This window comes from Arachis duranensis, chromosome 5 (genome assembly GCF_000817695.3).
Source record: "Arachis duranensis cultivar V14167 chromosome 5, aradu.V14167.gnm2.J7QH, whole genome shotgun sequence".
Taxonomy (NCBI): Eukaryota; Viridiplantae; Streptophyta; class Magnoliopsida; order Fabales; family Fabaceae; genus Arachis; species Arachis duranensis.
The window spans coordinates 32654585-32681618 of record NC_029776.3 but is presented as its reverse complement, the minus strand read 5'-3'; the positions used below and the strand labels follow the sequence as shown (position 1 = coordinate 32681618).

Below are 27034 nucleotides of genomic sequence, written 5' to 3'. Positions count from 1 at the left end.
GAGACCTGATGTGGAACTCATCACAGTTGTGCTCACAATACAAATAGCATAGTAAATTAGCAATCAAATAAGTGGAACAGTATTCTCAATTTCAAATTCAAGTACAAAAAAATTTAAAAGAAATCTTGCTAATTGTTACCTTTGATTCAAACCATGTTGTTATTAGGTATAAGCTACATTTGGCAATTTGCCACAAACTAGGTTCATCAATTTGTGTGACTAAATCAGGTTCATGAGGTGTACCTTTTTCTTTTGCACTTAGTTCTTCGGTGTAAGTAATTAAGGCTGCGTTTGGTTAGTGTCTTTGAGACACAGACACATCCACAAATACACAAAGATATATAGACATAAAGATACACAAATTTTGTAATATGTTTGGTAATAATGTACAAGATACACATGTATAAACCAAATGCCAATTTTACCCTCTATGTCTTATGCATTAGTAATTTCAAAAATAGTTAAAGATAAAAAGATCAAATTTTGTGTCCTATGCATTGTGTCTCCATGTCTTAGCTTTAAAGAGGAACACTAAATACATATATTTTGTATGTATTTATGTACCATGTAACGACCCAATTTTTAGTACGTCATAATCATACTGAAAATCAAGCGTCACTAATTTGCTTTCCTAAAAATTAACTAAATAGTTATTATTAAGCCTGTAATCGTATTAGCGCACGATCAAATTTTCAAAAAACTGAAATAATTTAATAAGTACGATAAAATAACACAAACATCAGAGATAGCGATAATATACATCATACATACTATTTACATGTATATATATTGTCATACAGGTCATAAGTTAGTGTACACCCTTCACACCTTGTTACTATATACATAATCAACACTCCAGGCCCTTGTCCATATATAAAGCCTCTAAGCTGGTATCTAAAAACTAGTTTAGTCAACTATATCCATCCTACTCTCCCAGTGAGTCTAATTAAAAGTGAGAGGCCAAACACAAAAGCTAGGCTAACACAAAAAAAAAAACTCTCAAAAGACACATTCTCAGCTCCCAAGCATCAACTGTTCTCATTAGAAAAAATCTCAATTACATCTAATGGGGATGGAAGAAATGGGTGAGAATTGGGGGGTTCTTAGTAGGTCGGGGTTAATCAGTTAAGTCAGGATTATCACAATTCAATCAATTCATAGGCAAATTTACAAGAATCACAGGAAAATAACTAGTCACAATATTTCAGAATACCATTAAAGAATGCAAAAACACAAGAAGACAATCACAAATAGTTTCACAATTTCAAGTTAAATGCAAATGTGCAGCAAGGATGATGCATGTCTAGTCCTATCGCAGGTAATGAATTCATTCGTCGGCTTTGATCCGCACCCGACGCAATCTGACTCGCAAGTCAGATAAGGCAGTCCAGCGACATAACTTCTGCAAATTTCTACTTCTTGCAGGCACTGATTCTCCAGATGAAATATGTCGAGCATGACCTCTACACATGGACGGACCCAGTAACAAAGAAGAGGGAGCACTTGCCCCCACAATGTTTTTATTTTTTTTAAAATATAGTTATATATAATATGCCCCCACTTCAAATTTTAAATGACCCCACTATAGATAAATTAAACTAAATTAGCTAAAGTTCCGAATTCACTTTTTTTATTTCTCTATCATTTTGATTATTATTTAACCTAATCAAATTTAATTCTTGTGTCGTCCCTCCTTTATTCCCTTAAACCCTCTTTTTATTTTTATATTTTCAATTTTTTTCTATTTCTTGTCTAGTAGTCATCTTCTCTTCATCAAAAAATAAATTTTAATTTTTTATGTTTTTTATATAGTTTCCATGACCCTATGTATCCTTCAATTTTATTGTTTCTCTTTTTAATATTTTCAATTACAAATTTTAATTCAAACAATTGTAGTTTAGGTATTAATCTAGTATTTTATTTTCTTCGTGACTTTATATATTTTATTTTATTTTATTTTCAATTTATTCATTTTTATTACTTATTTTTTATCTTTTGTTCTATTATATTGATGCGGTGATTTAACAACCACAGACTAACCGACAAGTGCACCGGGTCGTACTAAGTAATACCTCAGGTGAGTGAGGATCGATCCCACGAGGATTGATTGATCAAGCAACAATGGTTAAAAGATTTACTTAGTTAGACAAGCAGAAAAGGGTTTTGAGATATTCAAAAAGTTTAAATTTGAAAATATCAGAAGGCAAGCACGCAAGTAAATAAGTTGAAAATAAAATATTGGAGAAAATAGTTAAGGCTTCAGAGTTATCTATTTTTCTGGATTAACTTTTATTACTAACTATTTTAATCATGTAGGATTTAATTTATGGCAAACTATATGTGACTAGAACCTAATTCCTTAGACCTTTCTAGTCTCCTCTAAAATTCATCAACAGCCAATTCCTTGGTCAATTAATTCCAATTAGAGGGTGATGATCAAATTCCAGTTTATATGCCACAAAAACTCTAATTACCCAAAAATAAAAGGATTATATGTCACGTATCCCGTTAAATCCAGATAATTAAAATTTAGGAGAATATGTTTTCAAGCTGTTGTTCAAGTAAAGAGCTTTTCTAAGTTTTACAAGAACTCAAATATAAAGAGGGTCATACTTTCGTTCCACCCAAATTCATAAGATAAAGAGTGAAAATAATTCTTAAATTATAAATCCATACATGAATTAAAATATAAAAAGTAATAAAATCAATCCATACAAATAGACAGAGCTCCTAACCTTAACAATGGAGGTTTAGTTGCTCATGGAATACGAAATGTAAATTTGTATAGAATTCCCTAATGGAATCCCCCTAATGGAACCTCCTCCTCCCTAAAGAAGAAAAGTTTTTCCTTTTTATAACAAATCCTAATTAATTTAAAAATCTAATATTTAAAATTAAGATAATATCTTTTCCTATTTTCAAATTCAAATTTGAATTTAAATCAGAATTAGTTATAGCAATCAGCAAGTCTTTAATTGATGGATGGGGACCACTTGATTCCTTCACTCTGCAGCCTCTAATCTGTACTTTCTGGGCTGTAAACAGGGTCAAAAGCAGCCCAAAAATCGCCCCCAGCGTTTTTCTATGTTTCTTGCATGTGGCGCATCTCACGCGTACGCGTCAATCACGCATACACGTCGCTGGTCTTCTTCGCAAGTCACGCGGACGCGTCGGTCACGCAAATCCAACCGGCAAGTGCACCGGGTCACATCAAGTAATAATAACTCACGGGAGTGAGGTCGATCCCACAGGGATTGAAGGATTGAGCAATTTTAGTTTAGTGGTTGATTTAGTCAAGCGAATCAAGATTTGGTTGAGTGATTTGTGATTTGCAGAATTTAAATTGCATAGAAAGTAAAGGGAATGGGTAATTGGCATGAAATTAAAGAGAACAGGAGTTAAAGTGCTGAATCTTAAAGAACAAGAAATTAAATGGCAGAAACTTAGAACGCAAGAAATGTAAATTGCAAAATCTTAAAGTGCAAGAAATGTAAATGGCTTGAATTGTAAAGGGAATTGGGAGTTGGATTTACAGAAATTAAACAAGGAAAAGTAAAATTGCAACAAGCAGAGAAGTAGAGAATGACTTGGATCAAACCGGATCTTAAACAGAAAAGTAAATGGGAAATCTCAGAGATATCCAAGGATGAGATTGAAACAGAATTTCTTCAATTCTCCAACCCAAGATCCAAGACAAAGTAATTGAAATTGAAAGCAATAAAACTAAGAGGAAGAGAATGGAATTCTCCTTCCCTGAAACTAAGAAACTAAAATTCACTCAATACCCAAAAGCTCTCCGAAACTCTAAATGAAAACTAAAAGGAAAACTAAAAAGAAGAGCTCCCCGAATAACTTGAATTCTATCCTATTTATACACTTTCTTCAATTGATCTTCAAGCCTTGAGTTGGGCCTTTGCTCTTGGTGGAATTGGGTTGAAAGAGGCCTTGGTTGATTGCTCTTGGAGTTTGGAGAGGAACCAAAGTGAACCAATTGAACCGGATTGGATTTTTGTAAAAGTTGGAGTAAAAGTTTGAGCAAAAGTTAGAGGTCTAACTTTTGCTCCAACTTTTCATATCAGATAGCCTAATTTGCTGATACCAACGTTGGTGCAAAAGTTAGGGGTCTAACTTTTGCTCCAACGTTGGCCCTTCCTAATGCACCTATGGCGCCAACGTTAGCCCAAAAGTTAGGGGGCCAACGTTGGCGCAAACTTTTGCCCCCTAACCTTGTATCTTCATGTGCCAACGTTAGCCCAAAAGTTAGGGGGCTAACGTTGGCGCAAACGTGAGTGGTCCAGGGAGGTTTTTCTCATGCCAACGTTAGCCCAGGGAGTGATTTTCAAATTCTCACGTTAGCCTAAAAGTTAGGGGTCTAACTTTGAGGCTAACTTTTCACCCAAAAGTTTGTGCAAAAGTTTGAGGCTAACTTTTAGGTCGAGCTTTTTGCTTCCTGGTTCAATTTTACTTATTCCATTGTCCTCTCTTTACTCCTAGCCATTCCTTCTTGCTTCAACCTTTCTCCAAGCTTTCTTCACCTATCATTAATCAACCAAACACATCAAAGCTATGCTTAAAATCATGAGATATTCAGTCTTTCACAATATGTATCAAATATAGCATAAAACCCTCATGAAATTGCATTAATTCATCTATGGTTGATTCAATCAAAGGAATCATGAAAATCTACCCAAATTGGCTTGCTTAGAGCTCAAGAAAGTGCATAATTCAAGTGAAAACAAAAGAAAAAGGCTAGTGAAACTAGGCTAAGATGACTTGTCATCAGCACGCGTCGCTGTGAAATTCTTCAAATCACGCGCACTCGTCGCCATGGAAAGCTCCAAATCACGCGCATGCGTCAGTCACGCGTACGCGTCGCTCCTCGCTGCCATCCCCTATGATTCTTGTGCTGCAGAAACTTCATCAAATCCAGCCGAATGCTACCTAAAATAAACAAAATTGCAAAAGACTCAAAGTAGCATCCATATTGGCTAAAAGATAATTAATTCTTTATTAAACTCAATAAATTAGATGCAAATTTACTAGAAAAAGATTGGAAAGATGCTCACACATCACAACACCAAACTTGAATTGTTGCTTGTCCTTAAGCAACCAAAATTAATATAAGCTTAGGATGTGAATTTACATGAGAATGAGAATTCGATTAAGCTCATGTCTCTTCTTATAGTGGGATTTACAACTACAATCCTGAATAGTTTTGGCATCTCACTCTTCTTTGAATCAGAAGAATGTTACTGTCATATGGAATTAGAATCCGGATAATATTATGAATTCTCTGATCTTTTGTAGCTCAATTTAATCCTTGAACACAGCAATTTTTTCTGGTGCTTTGCACCTTGAGCCTAGCCGTGACTTTAAATGTTTTGTCTCAAGTTTTACTTGACACAAAAACACCACAAGCACTTAACTGGGGAACTCTCTTTAAGTTCTAAATATTTTTATTTTTTATTTTTATTTTTTTAGTTACTCCCAAACAATGGTGCTCAAAGCCTTTGGCGTACTCTGCAATTGATCTTGACTCTAAATGTTTTGTCTCAAGGACTACTTGACACAAGAACACCATAAACATGTGACTAGGGAAACAACTCTTTGAGCTTTTAATCATGTCTGACCTCCCTAGTCATTGATGCTCAGAGCCTTGGACCTTGCTCTTATTTTTCTTTTGCTTCAAGGATTAAACTTTCATTAATTTCAGAGAAATCATAATAATTCTCTAAATTCCTGTTCCTTATACATCAACATTCTTTTATTCAAATTTAAATATGCATTATTCATGTCATGCATTCAGAATTACAATTAATACCACCACATTTAAGTAAATAATATTACTCTTTAAATTAACTCAATTTCTCATGCAATACATCACTTCTGTATTTTTTATTTGAATTCAAGCTCAGTGAGTAATACATGAGACATCTTTTCATAATTAAAGTAATTAAGAGAAAACTAAACTAGTCCTAGGATTCTAACTAATAAAGGATCATGCAACAAACAAAGTAAAATAGCAGAAAATCGGAACATAACATAGAAAAAGATGGGAGGAATAAAAAATGAAAGGAACTCAACCACCTTAGTTATCCTAACGGTCGCTTTATTCTTCAGGTTGTGCTCCTCAGTGAAGATGATTCGCCTCCCTTTTGGTGCCATAGGAATAAACAGAAAACCCTTAAGCGAAGCGTCAACACCAAACTTAAAGGTTTCCTTGTCCCAAGCAAAGAAGAACTGAAAATAGAAAGAGACAAATATTATGATGAAAGAAAAAGAAAAGGATAAAAGAACAAGAGATAATTAGGATTGGGAGCGGGGAAATAAAATTAAAACTGGGCAGCAACCTAGTGTAGTTGTGCGGCGCAGGCGACACGTACGCGTGTAGCACGCGTACGCGTGGATCGCAGAATTTTCTTAATGACGCGTAAGCGTCAGGCACGCGTCCGCGTGCCCTGGGTTTCGCGCGCTTTGCTCGAAGCCAGCCGAGCGCATGCACAACTCTCTGTTTGCGTGTCTTGGGAACCCAGATTTTCATACGACGCGTGCGCGTGGCCATTTGTGTAGATGACGCGCACGCGTCACTGACACGTCCGCGTGATCAATTTTGTGCGTCTAGCACACTTCCAGTCCCAAACCAGCACAACTCTCTGTCCAAACACATATTTACGTCGAATTTCAAGGTCACGCGTACGCGTCGATGACACGCACGCGTGGAGGGTGAAAAGTACAAACAACGCGCACGCGTGGGTTACGTGTTTGTGTGATGCGGCTTGTACTTCCAGCATGCTTCTCGCACTACTCCCGCTCAACTCTCTGTCAAATTTTATTTTTCACGCACATGCATATGACGCGTACGCGTCATGTGCTCCTCTTCTTTTTTTTTTAATTTTTAATTTTTTAATTTTTTATTATTATCCGGTTCCTGTTCTAAAATAGCTGCATGATCAGAAAATTAGTAAGAACTCAATAAAAATTAAATAAGTAAGAAAACTACTACTACGAAAAACAACTAAGAATGAAAAGGAACGATCATACCCCGGTGGGTTGTCTCCCACCAAGCACTTTTAGTTAAAGTCCTTAAGTTGGACATGTGGTGAGCTCCTTGTCATGGTGGCCTGTGCTTGTACTGATCCAGGAATCTCCACCAATGTTTGTAATTCCAATGGCCACCGGAATTCCAAGCTAGGCGCATAACGCCTTCGAGGAAGTTGAAGCAAGTGACAAGGCCCCAAAAGTGTTGATTGTGGGAATGAATTCTAGGGTCCCAAACCTTTCTTTTACACCCGTCTTCTTGTGGATCACCATTATTTCCACCGGGTGGCAAGCAATCTGAATTCTTACAGAGACATCCAAACAACCTTCTAGACCCATTCAATTGAGCTCTACACCAATCCTTGCACTTCAATTTGGAGCATGCAACCATATTGAACCTTGCTTGACAACTCTTGCCACTAACCATCTTTCTCTTACTCTTAATGCCACAAAGAGCTCTAAGTTGACCATCCGTCTCCAGTAACCCATATTTAAGTGGGAAAGTAAAGGTTAAGGATAGAAATTTTATCCACTTGAATGTTGTATTGGATGGTGATGGCTTTGGAAGAGGTCTTGCAAGCTCCACTCCCTTGTGTTCTTCTTTGAATTATTCTACCTCTTTGCAAGTTTTCTCAATTTCAACCTCTTCTTCTTGGTAGCTTTCTTATTCAATCTCTTCTGCATTGCTTATCAAGGGCATGTGAGGTTGTGCATCTTCCTCTTCTTCCATATGTGAGGGTGGAAAGCTCTCTAATTCACTGGAATATAAACTCTTTTGATTGATTTCCTTACTTTCTTCCATAGGATCTTGCTTTATATCTCTTGAGAAAGAATTTGCTTATTCTTCTTCCTGGTTCTTGATTAGCGACTTCACATGTTTTTCTACATTTTGACACTCGTCTTTATATCATGTAAGAATTCTTTCATGGGGAGCTCAAGATCTGATGGTATTTGAGATGAATAAGGAGATTGTGGCTCTTGATATGAATAAGAAGGAGATGATGGTTCTTGGTATGAATAGGGAGATGGTGGCTCTTGGTATGGATAGAAAGATGATGGTTCTTGATATGAATATGGAGGTGGTGGCTCTTGATAGTTGGAACATGGAGCATTGAAGTTTCTTTAGTTTTGACTTTGCCAACCAAAATTTGGATAGTTCCTCCATCCACCATAATATGAATCACTACTTGGGTGTGAGTAGTAACCCATGTGATCTCTCTCCATTATTTTTCTTAGAACAAAACAACAAAAAGAATTAAATACACCATGTGGTAAACAGGAAAGCAAAGAAGACAGAATAGAAATTTATTTATTAATTTTTTTTAAAAGAAATAAAACAAGAAGAATAAAAAAAATTCGAAAATAAATGAAAAGAAGTGAACTATAAATTCAAAAATTAAACATAGAAAGATACTAGGATTTTTAGAAAATATATTTTTTTTCAAGAAAAATAACTACGGGGACACCAAACTTAATTTCAAAAATTAAGAGAAAAAATTTAAATAAAATAAATCAAAATAAATTCTTTTCTTTCGAAAATACTAAAGTAAAATTCAAATAAAATTAAAACTAAAATACCTAATCTAAGCAATCAAACAATTAGTAGTTGTCAATCACAGTCAATCTCCGGCAACGGTGCCAAAAACTTGATGCGGTGATTTAACAACTACAGACTAACCGGCAAGTGCACCAGATCGTACCAAGTAATACCTCAGGTAAGTGAGGGTCGATCCCATGAGAATTGATGGATCAAGCAACAATTGTTAAAAGATTTACTTAGTTAGACAAGCAGAAAAGGGTTTTGAGATATTCAAAAGGTTTAAATTTGAAAATATCAGAAGGCAGGCACGCAAGTAAATAAGTTGAAAATAAAATATTGGAGAAAATAGTTAAGGCTTCAGAGTTATCTATTTTTCCGGATTAACTTTTCTTACTAACTATTTTAATCATGTAGGATTTAATTTATGGCAAACTATACGTGACTAGACGCTAATTTCTTAGACCTTTCTAGTCTCCTCTAAAATTCATAATCAGCCAATTCCTTGGTCAATTAATTCCAATTAGAGGGTGATGATCAAATTTCAGTTTATATGCCACAAAAACTCTAATTACCCAAAAATAAAAGGATTATATGTCACGTATCCCGTTAAATCCAGATAATTAAAATTTAGGAGAATATGTTTTCAAGCTGTTGTTTAAGTAAAGAGTTTTTCCAAGTTTTACAAGAACTCAAATAGAAAGAGGGTCATACTTTCGTTCCACCCAAATTCATAAGATATAGAGCGAAAATAATTCTTAAATTATAAATCCATACATGAATTAAAATAGAAAAAGTAATAAAATCAATCCCTACAAATAGACGTAGCTCCTAACCTTAACAGTGGAGTTTTAGTTACTCATGAATGCAGAATGTAAATTTGTATAGAATTCCCTAATGGAATCCCCCTAATGGAACCTCCTCCTCCCTAAAGAAGAAAAGTTTCTCCTTTTTATAACTAATCCTAATTAATTCAAAAATCTAATATTTAAAATTAAGATAATATCATTTAAATCAGAATTAATTATAGCAATCAGCAAATCTTTAATTGATGGATGGGGACCACTTGATTCCTTCACTCTGCAGCCTCTAATCTATACTTTTTAGACTGAAAACTGGGTCAAAAGCAGCCCAGAAATCACCCCCAGCGTTTTTCTGTGTTTTCTGCACGTGGCGCATGTCACGCGTACGCATCAATCACGCGTACGCGTCGCTGGTCTTCTTCGCAAGTCACGCGGACGCGTCGGTCACGCACACGCGTCGCTGTGAAATTCTTCAAATCAGGCGTATGCATCAGTCACGCGCACGCGTCGCCATGGAAAGCTCCAAATCACGCGCACGCGTCAGTCACGTGTACGCGTCGCTCCTCGCTGCCATCTCCTTTGATTCTTGTACTGCAGAAACTCCATCAAATCCAGCCGAATGCTACCTAAAATAAACAAAATTGCAAAAGACTCAAAGTAGCATCCATATTGGCTAAAAGATAATTAATTCTTTATTAAACTCAATAAATTAGATGCAAATTCATTAGAAAAAGATAGGAAAGATGCTCATGCATCATATATGTACCTATGTTGCATATAAAATTTTAAAATAAATTAATTAGTTTACTAATTAAGAATATAATTTTATTTTTAAAAATAGTAATAGAAAAATATTTTAATTACAATACATAATTAAACAGATCTATAAAATCTTTCATCTAACATTATATCAAAATTAAATTAAAAAATATATAACAAATTTAATTATTTTAAAAAGAAAGAAAGAAAAAATTGTGAATTATCTTTCTGTTATTTTATATAAACATGCTTTTCGTATACAGATTTATTTTTTTTAGTATTTATATATAATTCTAGTTTCAAATTATAAATATTAGTGTATCATTAGGCGCTAATGTACCAATTAATTTAATCTTTTATTATTAAATGTGTATAAAAAATTAGTTAGGATAATAAGATATTTATAATTTAATTAAAATATTTTAAGTTCAAGTTTTTCCTTCGTTCAATTTACACTATTTTTGTTGCTTTTAAAATTGATAAAAGATGAATTCGAAATCAAACGAGTATCTCAAGATTAGTAGCTATATGAAAGCATATGATGGGCACACGAGTATATTTTTCATTGGAATAGACAAATGCTTTTGCACGGTGGCCTTACATTTCTCAAACAAAACTTAAAAACCAACAAATTAAATCAGAGTACATTAATTAATTAAGTAATTAAGAGGATGATCTAATTAATTAAGCAGAACACCATGCATCATCATTTATTTTTTTTTTCCCTCACGATTGATGACGACCAAATGGGAATTGAAGATCCAAAATCACACACAAACACATACTCATCATGAGTTGGTTCAATTTGTATGCTTCTCAATTAGCTTTTGGAGTTGGTCCTTTCTTGCACCGACAACCTTCTCAACAACTTTTCCTTTCTTAATCAGAACGAATGTTGGCATTGCTTGCACCTGAAATTCTTGAGAAACCCCCTGCCATTGCAATTGCATCCATTTTTTTCATTTTTCAATGATGATTTTGAAATATATGTATACATATATAGAGTGCAATTAATTGTGATAAATTAAATAAGCCAAGTGTAGTACGAACCATCAATTCATCCACATCAATCTTGATGAACTCAACTTGTGTGTATTTATAAGCAAACTCTTGGATAATTGGATCCATGGATTTGCAAGGAGCACACCAGGTAGCAGTGAAATCGATCACCGTCTTTCATTATCAACAAAAAGTTATTATTGTTTATGAAAGCACAAGGAAAAGAAAAGAGAAGGAGAGAAAAAAAAAAAAAGAAGAAGAGAGGAACAGAGATTCTAATGTATTTGTTGAAGAAATAAAGATTCTGTACTTATTTCAGAAACAAATACCTTCACAGCCATTTAATTTCATTTATAATTTGAAGTTGTATTAAAATTTAAAAACGAATAGCAATTATTATAAATTAAACACAAATCAAAATATATTTTAGAGGAATATATGTAACAATTTCTCTTAATTTCAACATTATTGTGAATGCATGCTCACAAGAAAAGTAATTAAGGAACTGAGAGAGTGTTGGTTATATATAGTTGCAAATTAAACTAAATTAAATAAGAGAAAGCATACCAGCTTGTTAGTTAATTTAGAGGCATCAAAGTAAGCCTTCCATTTGGCAGTGGAATGGAAGGTAATAATGTGAGATGAGGATGGGTGTGGTGTTGATGATGTATGGCCATAGCACTCCATGTTTGATGCATTAGCTCCCATTTTACTTTTCTTTCTTTTTTGCACTAAAATCAAAACTTTGATATCTATGCAAGTTTGGATGCAAAACATTGTGTGCATGGAAGCTTCATTTAATAGGGACTTATAAAGTAGAGAGAAGAGAAAAGAAAATCATTTAGCATCAGATTCTTTTCTAACTAACATGTTACCCAAGTTCTTGAAATTGACCCTTGTTTGTGAATTAGGCAGAGTTTAAAATACAACATACAATTATCTACTTATGTATTGGGTTGTCACTTTAGGATTGACAGTTTTAGTGTTATCATTGAAACAAAAGATGCAGTTAGCCAGGGTTAGCCTAACTTACTAATCTACATATATTACAAGAATCACAACTAAAATGAAAATATATATACAAAGCTCAGCATCTTGCTATTAATAGGAGGCATATAATAATAAAGAATTTTTTTTTTTCAATTTCTAAATCATTATACTCTGTCAATTCCAAATCTACTATTCTTAGAGTTTGGTATAGCATGGCTTTCACTCAAACTAAATGCCCTTGAACTTTTATTTTCCAGTGCCGTTAGATTTTATTGATATCCCATTCATACCTATATTTGGATATTCAGCTAATGTTACTATATATATAAAATAAATAAAAATGATATGTTCATGTTAAAAATTAGTCACTAAATCAGTTATTATTTATTATGTATAAATATTCTTTTTAATTTATTTTTAATATATATTTTATATTTTAACATATATTATATAAAATGGCCGATTTAATGACTCATTTTTTGTGTACAAATAATAAAATCTTTTTTCGATAATTTTATAACTCACTTGATTTCCATGTGTACAAGTAGCATGATTATAAAATAAAATACTTACTTTCATACATTTGACAAAATTTTGGAGAATAAATCTGAAATTTTTATTCTATCTACAGCAAATATATAAATTATTTATGGGTCATTCTAGTATAGTTACGCTATAGTGATTATAGTATTAAATTAAATAATATTTTTTTATTATTTAGCAATAATTTTTAAAAAGTGTTGCTAAATAAAATTATTATCAAAATATAAAAAAATATAGCCACCATAAACAATAAACCATATTTAACCGGAATTTTTTTCATTATAAATTAAAAAAGTTATTATTTTCCAAAAAAATACGACTTATTCATGTGTATTCATATGCACTTTGAAGACGATGATAATGGTTGCCATTAGCCGTTGTGAAGCTTAAAAATTTGAGTCAATCTATTTTTTTTAGAATTCGAAGTGAGGCGAACTTCATAATTTATATGAAGTTCGCGTGAGTTAGGTGAACTTTATTAATATTATGGAGTTCACCCAAAATGCGGCGAACTTGCCTAAAATAAAAAAAACGTATTCTGGTATTTAAAGTTAAAATAACGCATTTTTAAAAATAAATATTTTTCTTAATTTATTTAAATATATATATATATATATTGTTCTATATTAAAAATTAAATAATAATAATAATAATCTTAATTTAAAGTGACAGCTTATTAGTCGAAATAAAGATACAACACTAACAAAATGTATGTTTTTACAGCCCTAGAATGCCACTAGAATTATTAAATGAAAAATGGCCGCAATTCTAACATTTGCGTCAAATATATTTGACTAGCGAAATTACACATACTGCCACTAGCAGCCTAGCAGGTATACTCCTTTTGGATCCAATTCAAAGGTTATTAGACATTCTACTTCAACTTGAAAAGCCAGTTTAATGGAGAGGGTTGTTCAAAAATTACAAAGATTATTGAGACTTCATTTTAGGTTATGATAGAGAGAAGATATATTATGGTGAGGGTTGTGCATAATCATAAATCATATTAATGACAAGACAAATTAATTTTTTTTTTGGTAACTCAAGACAAACTAATTTAATATCCACAAGAAAAGCTAGACATTGTAAATGTTGATTATTGTTGAATATGGACCTCAAAAGCGAAAAACAAATCCAAAAGAAATAAAAGAAAAAGAAAGGCATAGAAATTAAAGTAAAAGTCCAGATGATCAAAAAGAACCATATGTTTGTTCTCAATCGCAGGTTGAAATTAAATGAAAAGACGTTTTTATTTTATTCAGTTATATATATATTAGAATGGAAGGTACCCAGTAAGATAAATACCTTTATTCTCCTTAATAATTAGGTAAAATAGAAATCTAGTCAAATCAATTTGAGCGCTTCTTTAGGATTTATTTGAATTTTTGTAAAAGTTTTGTTTTTAATTTGTCTTATACTAATTCTTTTTTTTAGGGTCTAACTAAGATTGAACTCTATACCTTTCGGTCATAGAAATTTTTATATTATCTCATGATAATATTTTTTTCAAAAATTTAAATTGACAGAAAAAGATATGTAAATATATAATTATATCTCTAACATTAAATTTATTAAAAAAATAATTTTATGATATAATATTACACATAAAAAGAAAAAAAGAATCTATACAAAAATTCATACAAATTTAAAAAAAGAAACTCTTAAATAAAAAAATATTAAGAATATAATCATTCATATGATTTTTCTCTATTAACTTAAACGATTAAAAAAATATTTTCATTATATAATTATTTTACTAATTTCTTCTACTACAAAATGATTAATGACCCAAATATTATTAAGTTTTGCTTGGTTTTTTGTTTTAAATCTTTTAATTTGTGTGTAGGATTTTTTTTTTTAATTTTCAAAGAATGCCATTAGTAAGTGCCATTTCTTTTAACAATAAAATTAGATTAAATCAACTCCAACCAAATTTTGTTTATTGTAATTTTTCTTTTTTTTTATATTTTCAACAAAATTATTGAGCATAGAAATTTTGGTATATATTACAAAAATTTTTAAAAATTTACATACCTAAAATTTTAACTTATTCAACCAATAAAACTATATTCATAACAGAAATTTATGAGTTATATACAAAAATTTTTATTATATCGATAAATTTATGTTTGTTTACAAAAATTTTTATGTTATATTAATAAATTTTTGTTTTCTCCAATACAAATTTTTGTATTATTTGTATTGAAAAAATATAAAAAAATTATAATATACGTGTATTTTAATTTTTGTTAAATTTATACTAATTTAATTAGACTTGATTATAAAAATATGGATAATATCACCGTTATTTAAATTAAATTTGGAGACATTATTTAATTATGAAAAGGGGGGAAAGAAAAACGTCCCCTTTTGGGCAGTTAGTCAAACACGCATGAGCTGTTACACAAATTGAGTTGCGGCTAGCCGATTGCCAAATGGACATCTACTTTGTATCAATGGTCTAAGTTCCACACTCAAGAAAAGAAAAGAGAAAGAAAATCATCGGATGAAATAAAGAAATGAGGGGGAAAAGAATAGAAGCTAAGATAGCAACAATATAGAATAACAAAAAGAGGCAGCTGCTGTGCTAATGGCGCTACAATTATATTAACATGCATCAAATTAAAGTAAATACCAATATTCTTACATTATTATTCTTCGTTGATTTTGTGCTTGATTAGACACATATACATTTTAAGGTAATGTGTAGTTTGATAATGAAAAAAAATTAGTTCCTAGTTTTTTTAACCAACAATTACTTAATATTTTTTTTTGATTTTCTAATTTTCTCTTTACAATAACAGCTTAAATTCTTACTTCTTGCTCATTTTTTATTTCGTTGATTGATTATTATTTAACAATAATATTATTTATACATCGAATATTTTGACATCTATATAAAAGTACGATTCTATTAAGAATAAATTATTAAAATAGTATCCAAAAATTTAAATCGCTAACAAAATTAACTCTAAAAGATGCGAATAATAAATAAGTAGTTTCCAAAAGATTTAGAAACATGATAAAAAAATTAGATGTTAAATATATATTTTAAAAAAATTAAAAATTATATTTTGATATAATTTTTTCACAAGCATTATTCAAAATAATAAGATCTTTTATCTTTAATGACAATTTTATATCAAGTGAATTCTGTTTAAAAAAAAATTATTTTGAATAACCAGATTTTTTTGAAAAATAGAAAGAAAAATTTAGCGTTCAAATTTTTTTCGAATTTTTTTATACATCTTCTAAATATTTATTCAAATGTTGTCACAAAAAATTAGATTCAATAAATAAATTGTTTGTTAAATATAAAATTATTTTATTATTTATAAAAAATATAATATTTATTGATTATTTTTATCATATTTTTAAATTATTTAAGAATTTATTTATCATTCACATACATCTTTAAGGATTTTTCTTTTAATGGTATAAACTTTCGAGTACCATTTTAATAATTTAACTTTATACTAATTGACTGAGTATTCAAAAAAATGTGTGCTGATGGTTAGAAAAATACAGGTGTATTCAAATTAGTTCTTTAGCAAACCATATTAAAATTAACGTTGTTTCCTTGAATGTAATATATATGATGAAAAAGCTAGTTAATTTTAAATTTAATAATTAAATTAGTTAATTCAATATATAATTATTTCACTCGTTTTGTATCGGTTTCAATAGATAAGGTCAAAATGAGTTTGTATTAAAATTTTATTTGGGGAGTAGATATGACTCCTTTTTTAAAAGGGTAAGTTCGACCCAAGATTTATTTAATTAATACCTTTGTTGGATCAATCGATTATAAAGTTTCAATCAATGCTCTTAAAACAAACAGAAAATTTGATAATAATATGACATTCAACACTCACATGCATAAGTACTTCATTCTTTCAAACGTTAGTATGACTAGGAATTTTTTGCAGAGTTTTAGTGAGGCTTAGAGTGGCACTACAAGAAAAACGTCGAATACCTTTAGATTTATCGTCGGATTTAGCGTTGGATATTAGCGGCGAGTTTACTGATGGATTTATCGGCGAATTTGGCAATAAATTCGCCGGAAAAAAAAATTACCGCCGGATTTGATTTTCTGAGGGTAAATTCACCGGTAATTATTAGAGAAAAAAGAAAAAAATTGGCGTGATCATTATCGTCAGATTTATCGGCACCTAATTAGTGGAACGTTGCGTTTCGGTCATTCGCAAAGTGTTATCATCGGATTTATCCACCAGTAAATCTGATGCTAATCTTGCCTTAAATTTGAATAGCGAACTCTCTTCCCCTCTCATTTCTGAACTACTCTCTCTAACCTTTTCCTTTCTCTCTCTCTCCCCTTCTCCCCCTAACAAACCACCTCTGGTAGCCCCTCCACCAGTGTCAGCCACCGCCAACAATGTTCAAAGACTGTGTAAACTCCTTGCGTCGCGTTGGTTGCTCAATCGCCGCCGTTATCATCGCTCCCGCCATTGCTATCGCCGCCATTGCTCCTTGTGTCATGCGGTGTAACACCCTACCACACAGAGCTTTACGCTTAAGTCGTAAATCAAAGGTGGTGAGGCGTTATGACCTCTAAAGAACAAAAAGTACACACGCACACACGCGCGCACACACCACAGATACATGCACACGCACACGCTCATCCACACGCGCACGCGCACGCATGCACGCACTCTCTCTCTCTCTCTCTCTCTCACACACACACACACACACACACACACACACACACATGAGAAAGATAGTATAACTAAGAGCCTGTGAAAAAAGGATAAGCAAAAGATCGCATCATATTTGGAAAATGATAAAGATAGAAGGCGTAGATTACAAGAACAAAAGGGATAAAGATATATACATAAGATGCCAAAAGGAATACATAAGAAGTACTAGTCTTGACCTGTGAAGCAAAGGCCAGCTAGAAAATATATACAGTCCAAAAGTATACAAAATAAACATAAATCCTATTTCTCCAAAATCAATCTCTAAGAGGGATATACAAGTTAATATATAAAAGTGGAGAATATGCATAAACTAGGTACGAAATTCAACTCCCAAAAGAGATATTCGCTTCCCAAAGAGAGACCCAGCATGCTCAACGAGGTATGTCACGTCCTGTATCTAAAAAATAGAGAATTCCTGAAACGGATTAGAACTAGAAAGTTTTCAGTAGAGTAAAAGTTTCAAATAGAGACATGTAAATCATACGAACCCACTAGACAATCCTAAACTTCAGAAAATTCAGATTCAAGCATAGAGTTATGCTAATCCAAAACAGGGTAACATAGCTAATCCCTTCACTAACCAACACTCAATGATCTTAGGTTTTCTCTCAGCCTTTCTCTTTTCAACAATCTCAAGTTTTACCTCAACTTGTCTCATTTCAGTTCAATACCACATAATTTCAGTATTGAATTTAGTAAGTATGAAGCATAATCAAACACAAGTAATAGGGTACAAACACAATTAAAAGCAATTACAGCATATATAGCAAATAACAGTTAAAGCAGAATTATACACATAGGCATTCCAAGTACAAGATGCACGCTCAAACAATTTCACATAAATGTACATGATGTATGCCTATCCTACTGGTCATGAGCTCACATATCGATTATGTTGCCAGAACGCGATACATCCGGTAGCTAACCCGGACATTGTCTCTCTGTCGTGCATCCCCAGGAGACATGAACCCAGACTTATCTCATGCCGGTCATAAAAGAAAAAGGGCCCTAGCACCTTCTCCAAGAAGGCAAATCTAGGAAAACGTGCCTGGCCACCCTTACGACCAGAGAGAGCCACAAAACAACCGAGATATCACCACTGTCCTTATTTTAGCATAGCTCAGCTTAGCGCAAGCGGGATATTATCACTGTCCTTGCCACATCCTTGCCAAGAGTAAGTAGTAGTCAGAATGCAAGCAGAAATAACCACAACCCTTGCCAGTACAGTGAACAAAATCACAAACAGCATTTCCAAAATCTTTAGATCAATTTTCCAAATTCATTAGGTTCATTAACCACATTTTCGTTTCGTTTACCATTTCCTTTATCTCGTGAGCGGGATAACACCACAGCCCTCACTGTGGGTGGGACAAACCACCAACCCGCAACTACGTCATCTGGCTTAACTAGGCATTTAATTGGGAACAAAATCAATTCAAACCATTCCATATGCTCACACTCAATTCAGGGCCTAAAAACTAGTTATCGGGCTTTGATTAGGGGTTACAGAAGTTTACAAGCTTGCCAGAAAAGTCAAACAGCCAAAAACAGAGTTTAATTGAGAAATTAGGACTTGTACATATGCATCACCCTTGTGCATACACACAAATCAGAAGTGCTTCCCAGCTTGTGCGTACGCATACCTTTTGTGCGTACACACAACTTGTAAAATTCCTGGGTGTGCGTACGCACACCCCTCGTGCGTATGCACGAGTCATTTTGTCCATTCGGGTATGTGCGTGTGCACCATTGTACAAGTTTTAATTTAAGACAACTTTCATTCAATTCTGAACTCCGAGGGCTAAGTTATGACCCGCCAAAGTTGATCAAAAACTGGTTTTTACCAATTTTACCCAATTATCTATTTTCACAATTTTACAATTCCATTTGGTTCAAAACCACACCAATGCCATTCCTAAACATTCTAACCCTCATTCATGAATCCACAACTATTCAATACCAAATAGATCAATTATCAATTAAGTAAGCCTTATTAAGGGCCAGTTTGGCTAAACTTCTTAAATAAGTTCTTTTGAAAAAGGAGCTTAAAATATAAGGACTTTTATTAATAACAACTTTTAAATAAGTTATTTTGTGTTTGGAAAGTTATTATAGAAGTCCTTGTTTTAAAGTTGTGCATTAAATAGGAGTGATAAAATAGCTTTTGAAAATAGGAGAAGTCATATTTTTTAACTTCTTCAAAAGCTCTTAAATAACCTTTTGGAAAGTTAAAAGTTTATCTAAAAAATTGTACCAAACACTATTAATGTAACTTTTTATAAGTCAAAAGTTAAAAAAAGTAGCTTATTGGTGTTTCCCAAACGGACCCTAATCCAATCCAACCTTTAACACACATACTCATACATCCATATTTCGAAACCAATTCAATTAATCATCCAACTTATCATCATTATTGCATCAATTACAACATAGTCACAACATCACTTACCTCAACTTTTCAAGTAGAGAAATTTTCACCCTATCACGACCTCCAGCCCAATTTCCACATCAATCATTATCATAATTAATTATAGTACAATTCAAGTCCAACTCATTCATATAAGCATTAATATTATTCAATCACTACTTAATTCACAAAATTACAACAAATTAGACAGAACATCAACAAATTCTATCCAATCCTATCCTAGGGGCAGTTAACCTAGCATTCACATAATTTTTTACATAATACCTACTCGACACTAAAAGTTGTACCTTAATGTCGGTACTTCCAAATCCTTGAATACTTTTCGCCAGAGCTCAAGCCTTAATCAAGATCCTCATCGCTTGACCCTTGCGATTATTCCCGCACCAAAACCATGCCAACCAAGTTTCACTTCATGCCAAAATCAATCTAAGCAAGCTCTATTCCATCTAATCATAAAATTTTACATAATTCAATCTAGGGTTCTATTCAAATTTATAGATAACAAAGAGGTTGAGCTTTCTTACCTTGTACCACTCGATCTTGGGTCAAAATCCCACTTAAGGTTATGCTTGAGTTTCTCCTAAAACATCAAAATCACAATAGCTCAACACCCATTTAACCAAAACTTGAAATAGAAGGAAAATGGAAAACTGGGCAAGAATGTGAAGTTTCTTACCATGAGCTTAGATAGAATTGAAGAGGACTCCGAGACGAATGCGTGGCCATAAAGGATGTAGCGATCGAAGCTCCGGATTTCAAGTTATGAACAAAAGAAGAAGATGAATAGTACCAAGGCTTCACTTCTCTTCTCTCTTAGGGCTGAATTGTGTTTGAGTGTATGAGAGGGGAGAATAAGCTGAAGTGTGGCATGATGGGGGTGTTAGTGAGTGGGCATTGAGCCCAAGTGTGGCCCAAGTTCTATTTTTGGCATGTTTGACCCAACTTTGGGCAAAAACCATTAAGATAAGTGTTTTAATTCGTATCTTAATTATTTTTACTTCTCTCAATTATAAACTATTAATTTCTCAACCCTCTTTGCTTATAATTTATTCATTATTATTAGTTTAATTATTTAACATTTAATTAGATTTTACATTCTACCCACCTAATTAAAAATTTTGTTCCCAAAATTTAATTACCTGAGAATAATTGCGGGTAGTCCTTCCTCATATTTGATTCGAGCTCCCACGTATGCTCCTCTACTCTGTCACGGCTCCAAACAACCTTTACTAACAAAACTTCATTTTCGCATAGTTTCTTGATGCTAACATCATCAATTCTAACCGAAGCCACTTGAAAAATCAAATTCTCCTTCAACTGAATTGATTCGGGCTCTATTACGTGAGTTGTATAAGGAGTATACTTCTGAAGCTGCAAATTATAAAATACATTATGTAGGTTCAAAAGATGTGGCGGTAAATCCATTTGATACACCATCGGCCCAATCCTTTTCAAGATTTGAAACGAAACAATGTAATGGGGTTCAACTTCTTTGTCTTTATCGCTTTACCCTCTTCCGTAGTTGGAGTAACCTTCAAAAACACGTGGTCACCCTCTTCAAACTCTAAAGGCTTCCGCCTTCGATCAACATAACTTTTTTGATGACTCTGAGGGGGTAAGAATCTTAGCTCAGATCTTCTTAATCTGTTCCGTCGTCTCTGCCACCAATTCAGGACCTAGCAAACTCGACTCTCCAGCCTTATACCAACATAATGGAGATTAGAACTTTCTCCCATACAAAGCCTCATATGGAGCCATTCCGTTGCTTGCATGGTATATGTTGTTGTATGCAAACTCCATTAACGACATATAGCGATCCCAGCTCGCCGGTTGGTCCAGACACAAGCTCTCAACATATCTTCCAGAGTTTTTATTGTCATCTCCGACTGACCATCGGTTTAAGGATGGTACGCCGTGCTTAAGCACAATTGAGTTCCAAACGCCTTTTAAAAACCTCTCCAAAACCTTGAAGTGAATTGGAGATTTCTATCCAACACAATGGTCATAAGAATACCATGCAATCTTACAATCTCCTTAATGTACAATCATGCCAATTTTTCCAAAGAATAATTCATACGGATAGGCAAGAAATGAGCAAACTTAGTCAACCGAACAATAATTATTCACACCGCATCAAATCTTGCTCTAGTCCTCGGCAAACCTGACACGTGACCTTCCCACTTCCACTATGGAATCTCCAAAGATTGCAATGTTTTGGATGGTTTATGGTGTTCAATCTTCACTTTCTGACACGTTAAACACTTAGAAACATGCACCGCCATGTTATTCTTCATTCTTGGTCACTAGAACATCACTTTTAAATCATGATACATCTTGGTAGCTGGTGCACGAAATTGTGATCACACTTTTTACAACACCGGTACAACTAACCAGCAAGTGCACTGGGTCGTCCAAGTAATAAAACCTTACGCGAGTAAGGGTCGATCCCATGGAGATTGCCGGCTTGAAGCAAGCTATGGTCATCCTGTAAATCTTAGTTAGGTGGATTCAATTGGTTATGAGTTTTGATAATTGAAAGATAAATAAAATGTAAATTAAAATAAAGATACTTATATAATTCATTGGTAGGAATTTCAGATAAGCGTTTGGAGATGCTTTGTTGCTTCTGAACCTCTATTTCCTATTGTCTTCATCCAATCATGCGTGCTCCCTTCTATGGCAAGCTGTATGTTGGTGGATCACCGTTGTCAATGGCTACCATCTGTTCTCTCAGGGAAAATGCTCCAAGTACGGTTTCTGCACGGCTAATCAACTGTCAGATCTCTCGTCTCGGATGAAAAATACCAGGCACAGCTACCGCACGGCTAATCATCTATCGGTTCTCACTTGTGTTAGAATAGGATCTCTCTATCCTTTTGCACACTGTCACTGCGCCCAACATTCGTGAGTTTGAAACTCGTCACAGTCATCCCGTCCCATATCCTACTTGGAATACCACAGACAAGGTTTAGACTTTTTGGATCTCGGGAATACTGCCAATTGGTTCTAGCCTCTACCACAAAGTTTCTAATCTCACGAATTTGAATGCTTGGTTCTCAGGAGAGGCAAGTCAAATCCGTGGATCAGAGACCCAAGAGACTATACTCCGGCTGTCATCCAATGACTACATTGAACATCATGTAGACCGCTTGTGGTTGTCAGGTACGTGGATCTTGGCTAAGCGAGTAACGAAGATAGTGGGTGATTGTCATGGGTCACCCCTTCATTCTAACTTAACTGAATTAAGTATGACAGTATATCTTGGAGAAGAAGTAAGCATGAATTGAAAGAGAAACAATAGTACTTGCATTAATTCATAAAGAACAGCAAAGCTCCGCACCTTAATCTATGAGGTGTAGAAACTCCACCGTTGGAAAATATATAAGAGAAAAAGGTCTAGGCATGGCCGAATGGCCAGCCTCCCAAATGTGAAAAATGGCACCAGCTCTGAATACAATAGTAAAAGTGCTATTTATACTAAACAGTTACTAAGAATTACAGATAATAAGTAACTAAGTGTAAATAGTGCAGAAATCCACTTTCAGGGCTCCCTTGGTGTGTGATTGGGCTGAGCATTGAGCTTTACATGTGCATAGGCCTTTTCTAGAGTTAAACGCCAGCTTGGATGCCAGTTTGGGCGTTTAACTCCAATTCTGGTGCTAGTTCCAGCGTTAAACGCCAGAAAAGGGTCTCTGGCTGGCGTTAAACGCCAGTTTGGGCCATCAAATCTTGGGTAAAGTATGAACTATTATACATTGTTGGAAATCCCAAGATGTTAGCTTTCCAGCCCAATTGAGAACGTGCCAATTGGACTTCTGTAGCTCTAGAAAAATGCATTTGAGTGCAGGGAGGTCAGAATCCAATAGCATCTGCAGTCCTTTCTCAGCCTCTGAATCAGATTTTTGCTCAGGTCTCTCAACTTCAGCCAGAAAATATCTGAAATTACAGAAAAACACACAAAATTATAGTAAAGTCTAGAAATGTGATTTTTGCATAAACTAATAAAAATATAATAAAAAGTAACTAAAACATACTAAAAGTTACCTAAAAATAATGCCAAAAAGCGTATAAATTATCCGCTCATCACAACACCAAAGTTAAATTGTTGCTTGTCCCCAAGCAACCAAAAACAATATAAGATAAAAAAGAAGAGAAAACACAATAAATTTCAAAAATATCAATGAAGATTAGTTTTAATTAGATGAGCGGGACTAGTAGCTTTTTGCCTTTGAATAGTTTTGGCATCTCTCTATCCATTGGAGTTCAGAATTGTTAGCCTCTTTAGGAACTCAGAAATATAGATAATGTTATTGATTTTCCTAGTTAAGTTCTTTTTTATTCTTGAACACAGCTACTTTATGAGTCTTGGCCGTGACCCTTAGCATTTTGTTTTCCAGTATTACCACCAGATACATAAATGCCACGGACACAGAACTGGGTGAACCTTTTCAGATTGTGACTCAGCTTTGCTAGAGTCCCCAGTTAGAGGTGCCCAGAGTTCTTAAGCACACTCTTTTGCTTGGGATCACGACTTTTACCACTCACTCTCAAGCTTTTCACTTGGACCTTCATGACACAAGCACATGGTTAGGGACAGCTTGATTTAGCCACTTAGGCTAGAATTTTATTCCTTTTGGGCCCTCCTATCCACTGATGCTCAAAGCCTTGGATCCTCTTTACCCTTGCCTTTTAGTTTAAAGTGTTACTGGCTTTTTCTACTTGCTCTTTCTTTTTTTTTTCCGCAAGCTTTTGCTTTTCACTGCTTTTTCTTGCTTCAAGAATTATTTTTATGATTTTTCAGATCACCAATAACATGTATCCTTTTTCATTATTCTTTCAAGAGTCAACTTTTCTTAATTTTGATTTCAAATATGCACTGTTTAAGCATACATTCAAAAAGCAAGAAGTATTGCCACCACATCAAAATAATTAAACTGATTTCAAGATAAATTTCGAAATTCATGCACTTCTTATTCTTTTGCAAATAAAAATATTTTTCATTTAAGAAAGGTGCAAGATTCATGGAATCATTCATAGCTTTAAGACATAGACTCTAAACACTAATGATAATGTAATAAAGACAAAAACACAGACAAAACATAAAACATAGGAAACAAAAAACAGAAAAATAAGAACAAGGAAATTAAAGAACGGGTCCACCTTAGTGACGGCGGCTAGTTCTTCCTCTTGAAGATCCTATGGAGTGCTTGAACTCCTCAATATCTCTTCCTTACTTTTGTTACTCTTCCCTCATGGCTCTTTGGTCCTCTCTGATTTCATGGAGGATAATGGAGTGCTCTTGGTGCTCCATCCTTAGTTGCTCCAAGTTGGAACTCAAATCTTCTAAAGAGGTGTTAAGTTGCTCCCAATAGCTTTGTGGAGGAAAGTGTATCCCTTGAGGCATCTCAGGGATTTCTTGATGAGGAATTTTCTTATGCTCTTGTTGAAGTCCACGAGCGGGCTCTTTTGTTTTCTCCATCCTCTTTTTAGAAGTGGTATTGATGGACCTTTGAGATGAATCTCTCCATCTCCCATGACTCGGAGGTGGAAGTAACTACCTAACCTTTCCTCTTTCTAGAGGTTTCTCTGGCCTTAGGTGCCATTAATAGTTATGGAAAAACAAAAAGCAGAGCTTTTTCCCACACCAAACTTAAAAAGTTTGCTCGTCCTCGAGCAAAAGAAGAAAGAAAGGAGGAGAAAAAGAAGAAATGGAGGAGATAGAAGGGTGTATTGAATTCGGCTAAAGGGGGTTTAAGTGTTTATGATGTGTGAAATTGGAGGTGGTAAGGAGGGGTATTTATAGGGTAAGAGAGAGAGGGAATTCATGTAAGAAGGGGTGGGTTTGGGAGGGAAATGTTTTGAATTTGAATGGTGAAGTAGGTGGGGTTTTATGATGGGTTTTTGGATAATAGTGGATGTATGTGAGTGGTGAAGAGATTATGGGGAAAAGGGTAGGACTTGATAGGTGAATGGTGTTTGGAGAAGAGTGTTATAGAAAGGTGTGAAGATGACAGAGAGTGAGTTAGGGTAGGTGGGGATCCTGTGGGGTTCACAGATCCTGGGGGGTCAAGGAATTCTGGTCCCTGTACCTTTCTGGCGTTTAAACGCCCCTGAACAGCCCATTTTGGCATTTAAATGCCAGTCTGCTGCCTTTCCTGGCGTTAAATGCCAGGCTGATGCCCCTTTCTGGCATTTAACGCCAGCCAGACACCCTTTTCTGGCGTTAAACGCCAGTCTGTCTGCCAATTCTGGCGTTTAACACCCAGAATGCTGCCAGACTGGGCGTTAAACGCCCATTCTGCTATCCTTACTGGCGTTTAAATGCTAGTAAGCCTGTCCTCTAGGGTGTGCTATTTTTTATGCTGTTTTTAATTTCGCTTTAATTCTGCAGCTGTTTTTGTGACTCTACATGATCATCAACCTAAAGAAAACATAAACTAACAATGGAAAATGAAATGAAAAGGTAATCAACATAGATAAATAAGATTGGGTTGCCTCCCAATAAGCGCTTCTTTAATGTCAATAGCTTGACAGTAAGCTCTTACAGAGCTTCACAGATGCTCAGAGCATGATTGTGGCCTCCCAACACCAAACTTAGAGTTTGAATGTGGGGGCTCTGCTTGACTCTGTATGGAGAGAATTGGATGAAGTTTTTCATGCTTCTTCTTCATGTTTATAGAAGAAGATCTTTGAGCCTTAAACACAAGGTAGTCCTCATTCAATTGAAGGACTAACTCTCCTCTGTCCACATCAATTACAGCCCTTGCTGTGGCTGGTGCACGAAATTGCAATCACACTTTTGCAACTCTGCACAACTAACCAGCAAGTGCACTGGGTCGTCCAAGTAATACCTTGCGTGAGCAAGGGTCGATCCCACGGAGATTGTCGGCTTGAAGCAAGCTATGGTTATCTTGTAAATCTTAGTCAGGATATCAGAAATTATCAAGATTGATTGTGAAAAGCAAAAGAACATGAAATGGTTACTTGTTTTGCAGTAATGGAGAATAGGTTGAGGTTTTGGAGATGCTCTGTCGTCTGAATCTCTGCTTTCCTACTGTCTTCTTCATCAAACACGCAAGGCTCCTTCCATGGCAAGCTGTATGTAGGGTTTCACCGTTGTCAATGGCTACCTCCCATCCTCTCAGTGAAAATGTTCCTATGCTCTGTCACAGCATGGCTAATCATCTGTCGGTTCTCGGTCAGGCCGGAATAGAATCCA

At 34.3% G+C, this 27034-nt stretch overlaps 1 protein-coding gene across 1 annotated transcript; it reads right to left on the bottom strand.

Annotated features, from left to right (window-relative positions):
* Window positions 1-10681: 10681 nt before the first annotated feature.
* On the bottom strand, window positions 10682-12047 carry LOC107489097 (thioredoxin H-type 2). The gene is made up of 3 exons (XM_016109870.3): window positions 11704-12047; window positions 11188-11310; window positions 10682-11069 (listed from the first exon to the last, which is right to left on the bottom strand). The coding sequence occupies exons 1-3, from the start codon at window positions 11920-11922 to the stop codon at window positions 10938-10940; spliced, it is 474 nt and encodes a 157-aa protein (XP_015965356.1). The 5' UTR covers window positions 11923-12047; the 3' UTR covers window positions 10682-10937.
* Between the last annotated feature and the right edge of the window lie 14987 nt (window positions 12048-27034).

Excerpts from the sequence above, each read along its gene's own strand:
- LOC107489097 (XM_016109870.3), bottom strand. The coding sequence starts at position 11,922 with ATGCACACAATGTTTTGCATCCAAACTTGCATAGATATCAAAGTTTTG. Across the intron at positions 11,311-11,703 it reads CTAAATTAACTAACAAGCTG|ACGGTGATCGATTTCACTGC; the intron begins GTATGCTTTCTC and ends TGATAATGAAAG. Across the intron at positions 11,070-11,187 it reads TTGATGTGGATGAATTGATG|GGGGTTTCTCAAGAATTTCA; the intron begins GTTCGTACTACA and ends TTGCAATGGCAG.